Source organism: Eufriesea mexicana, unplaced genomic scaffold (assembly GCF_001483705.2).
Source record: "Eufriesea mexicana isolate 0111107269 unplaced genomic scaffold, ASM148370v2 scaffold10344, whole genome shotgun sequence".
Lineage (NCBI taxonomy): Eukaryota > Metazoa > Arthropoda > Insecta > Hymenoptera > Apidae > Eufriesea > Eufriesea mexicana.
Genome location: NW_016918030.1, coordinates 12,359 through 15,931, shown reverse-complemented (window position 1 = coordinate 15,931; position 3,573 = coordinate 12,359). Strand labels below are relative to the sequence as shown.

The window sequence follows — 3,573 nt, the reverse complement described above, 5'->3', positions numbered from 1 at the left end:
CAGGAAAAGAAACACACAATAACTCAATGCTAGGGGAGCCGATACATTAATTATTGGATGAGTGTAGTCACGGTCAGGGCTGCTAGATATGCAGAACTGCAGAACTTTTCCTTTATTTTCTTAATGCGAAGAACGAAAGGACTAGGTCTGTCACATCCAATGGGTGTGAACATGCCTTGATTTGTATAGCTGATGTGTGGTGATATGAACACATTACTCCCCACCCTTAATCCTTTTGCGTTAGAAATATAACGAAGTGAATATCGTGCAGTGATCATTGTAGTGCCAGTGTAGTGATATGTAGTTAAATAAATTCTGGTACCAAATTTTCAAACCATTCCACAGTTTTGCTTATATAAACCTGGGTAATGTAGTTTTGAGTTCAAAGCAGTTAAATGTGTAATACATACGAATTACACATTAATAGACATTTTTTATGTTTAGTCATAAGTTCACCCGATATTTTATAAATATATAATTCTATGTAAATGTAATGTTTCTGCTATTACGTGAAAGATAATTCAATTTTTAATTATTTTCTATATCGTACGAAGTAACGTCAATACAGGTTTTGCACTTTAAATTTACTCTTTTGCAGATCAAGTACTTCTATATAAATATCTTATTTAAAAAAACATCAGATATAAATTAGCCAGTAAGAAATTAAAAATTTTATCTAGAAGAAGTATATTAGATATTTATTTAAAAGTAATTACCAATTCATTAAAGTACATATGTATTGCGTACAAGACACAAGAATTTCAGACAAGGCACAATCTATTTTCTCTACCACCATATTGTCCAGTAATGAACACTATCGAAGAAATCTTTTCCAAAGTCAAGTTTTGTGCAAGAAATATGTTAGCTTCAATTCACTGAGATTGTGAGATACCCATACTCCTTACTTACCGACTTTCTCTAATTTCTCCAGGTGATGGATAACGGTTGATTGTGATGTATTCATTCTTTCTGCTATACCTTTTGTTGATTGATGTGGATTTTGCTTCAATATTGCCTTTAAAAGATTGTCGTCAAAGTTGGAAGAAACCCGCCCTCGGTTCGTCTTTTAAGCTCATATCTCCAGAACGGAATTTTACAAACCAATTTCTAAGTACTCAATCGGTTATTAGTCCTTCGCTGTATACACTGCATATTTTTTCGGCTGTCACCTTAGCACTATTGACTTGTTTAAATTCCAAAATCATTACATGACGAATATGTACTTTTTGACTCTTCATTTCAGTTACACGAAAATTTGTTCTGGTACTTGATTTAAGCTTGCTAATTGCTATTTCCAAATTGTTAACCTTCTAAAATGAGGTAAGCACAACGGCGAAAACAAACTCCAAGTTATTTGGAATTCTCTAACTGGTGACGGGCAATAAACAGTAACCTAGGGTTCAGGTCGAATGTTTAGAGTGACGTCTGAAGTGTACGTGAAAGGACGAGTGACCGCGTGCAAGGATCGGATGAACGAAATATTTATGACTATATAGAATGCAAGTGAAGAGTGAAAAATGCCTGAGCGTTTAGGCTACGTGCCCTACCGAGAGCGAGAGGCTATGCGAAATACGTGATTGAAAAAGAAAGCAATGAGTATGAAAGAAGACAGTGCAATGTTTAAATGAGGGTGCAAGGGTTATCCTAGGACAGTCGGTGAGAATAGGGCACAGTCCTGTCAGTGAGAGTTCTAGATGAGGTTTGAAAGAGAGTTGAATCGGTGACAGTTCTTTACAGAGTTCGAAGAGTTGATGTGCGAGTGTGAGTTGCGTTATGAGTCTAATCTTTTAGTTTGTACCTTAATCCTAAGTCTCTTTAGCTTGTAATACAAATATTGGAATTAAACAACATCTTTTATTCCCTATATTCGCCAATCAAAATAATCCCCTACATATATGCATGTTCATACGTCAGCCTGTGATCGTTGTTTATTTATTTTTCCTATAAACATTATATGTATGCAATAACTGAACAAGATTAGAAAGATAATTCATGCATTTGAATCGGAATTTTTAAGGTTCCTTTTGTGACAATTTAAAATCTTAACGTTCGGAATATATGTATACTTCGACAAATTCTCCAAGGTAGATAACTATTTAGTAAGTAGTACTTACATAAATACATCTTTCATAAGATTCATGGTTTTGTTTCAGTAATGTGCGAAAAGAAGTAATTATACTAATCAAACGTATACATAGAAGAAAACTTTTTATCGTACTTTGCTTTAATATTACTCTGTTCACGAAGAATACATTAGCATATTATTTTTAAGGTTTGTAATTGTGTTAAATATTTTAATTTTATACATATCTAAAATTTTGTATGTTAAAGTATTATTAGTCGTGCATACTTATAGATACAAAATATGGAAAAGGCTTTTTCTGATGATACAATATTTAATACAATAAACCATATGTTTATAACATTAAAAACGGAAGACGAAAAGGAAACTAAAAAGTACTTAGACCTGGTATGCTTTTTCCTAAAAACTATATTATTCACGACAAGACTGCAATAAATTTCGAAAAATGTAATAATGATACTATAATACTATCATAATTTAATTTAATAGGTAATTAACAAACTAATAGAACACATGAAATTAAATGATTCGTTATTTGAAAAAATGTATGAAAAGAATATTTATTGTGGTAGCTTTTATAAATTGACAAAAATAGAGAAACCAAATGAATTTGATTTAAATATTATTTTAAAACTTCCTGTTAATTATAATTATATACAAGTAAGAATATTTGTAATTTTTTACATTAAAATAAATATTATGGCAGCACTATAATATTAAGGGCTATATGACGAGGAGAACGTAATACACTATAGGAAAACTTATAAATAAGAAAATAGAATAAGAAAGGATATGAAAACCGTAAATGTTCCGTTTTAAAAATATATGTAGGTGAAAATAGAAAATTATCCATTCCATCCCTTTTCACGTGGCCCGTAACACTGTAATGCAGCCACTATTATTTTATTTTTAATTTTATATAAATGTATGTTTTCTTTTCTATTTAGATTTTAGAGAATCGTCCAGGTTATGTTCAAATAAACATTAAAGATGAAGCATATAATAATTCTTATACTTACAAAAATCTCACAGATAAAGAAAAAAAGTAAAAATTTGAATAGCTATTAAACATAAAATATAATAAATTTTATTATTTCTTTATATAAAATATTGTTATGATTTTTAGATGTTTGCATAGATATGTTACTCCTCCTTCTATAGTGAATCCAGATATATTTCGTTCTTGGATTGAAAGTATTATATATAAAGTCCTTGATAAATTACCAAAATTTAAGAATATGTCTGAATTAAAAATAAATGATTCTCCTCTTCTTATTGCACACATTAAAATAAGAAAAAGTGGGCCTGCATTTACAGTAATATTTAATATTCCACATAAAACTGAAGATATATGTATTGATTTAGTACCAGCATTGACTTTTCATATAACTGCTATTCGACAATTTACTTCAAAATTTCATATACTTGAGAAAGTTAGTGCACCTACATTTTATTTAAATAAATATATATATATATATATATATATATAT

The 3,573-nt window shown here is 29.8% G+C and overlaps 1 protein-coding gene across 1 annotated transcript in view; it reads left to right on the top strand.

Annotated features, from left to right (window-relative positions):
• The first annotated feature begins 2,198 nt into the window (after positions 1 to 2,198).
• The window catches only part of cGlr1 (cGAS-like receptor 1), a 2,808-nt gene continuing 1,433 nt past the window's right edge, over positions 2,199 to 3,573 (top strand). The window contains exons 1-5 of the mRNA XM_017908245.1: positions 2,199 to 2,272; positions 2,357 to 2,470; positions 2,573 to 2,743; positions 3,031 to 3,128; positions 3,210 to 3,516. Coding sequence (XP_017763734.1) covers positions 2,366 to 2,470; positions 2,573 to 2,743; positions 3,031 to 3,128; positions 3,210 to 3,516 — 681 coding nt within the window. The 5' untranslated portion in view covers positions 2,199 to 2,272; positions 2,357 to 2,365. The remainder of the gene's footprint in view (positions 2,273 to 2,356; positions 2,471 to 2,572; positions 2,744 to 3,030; positions 3,129 to 3,209; positions 3,517 to 3,573) is intronic.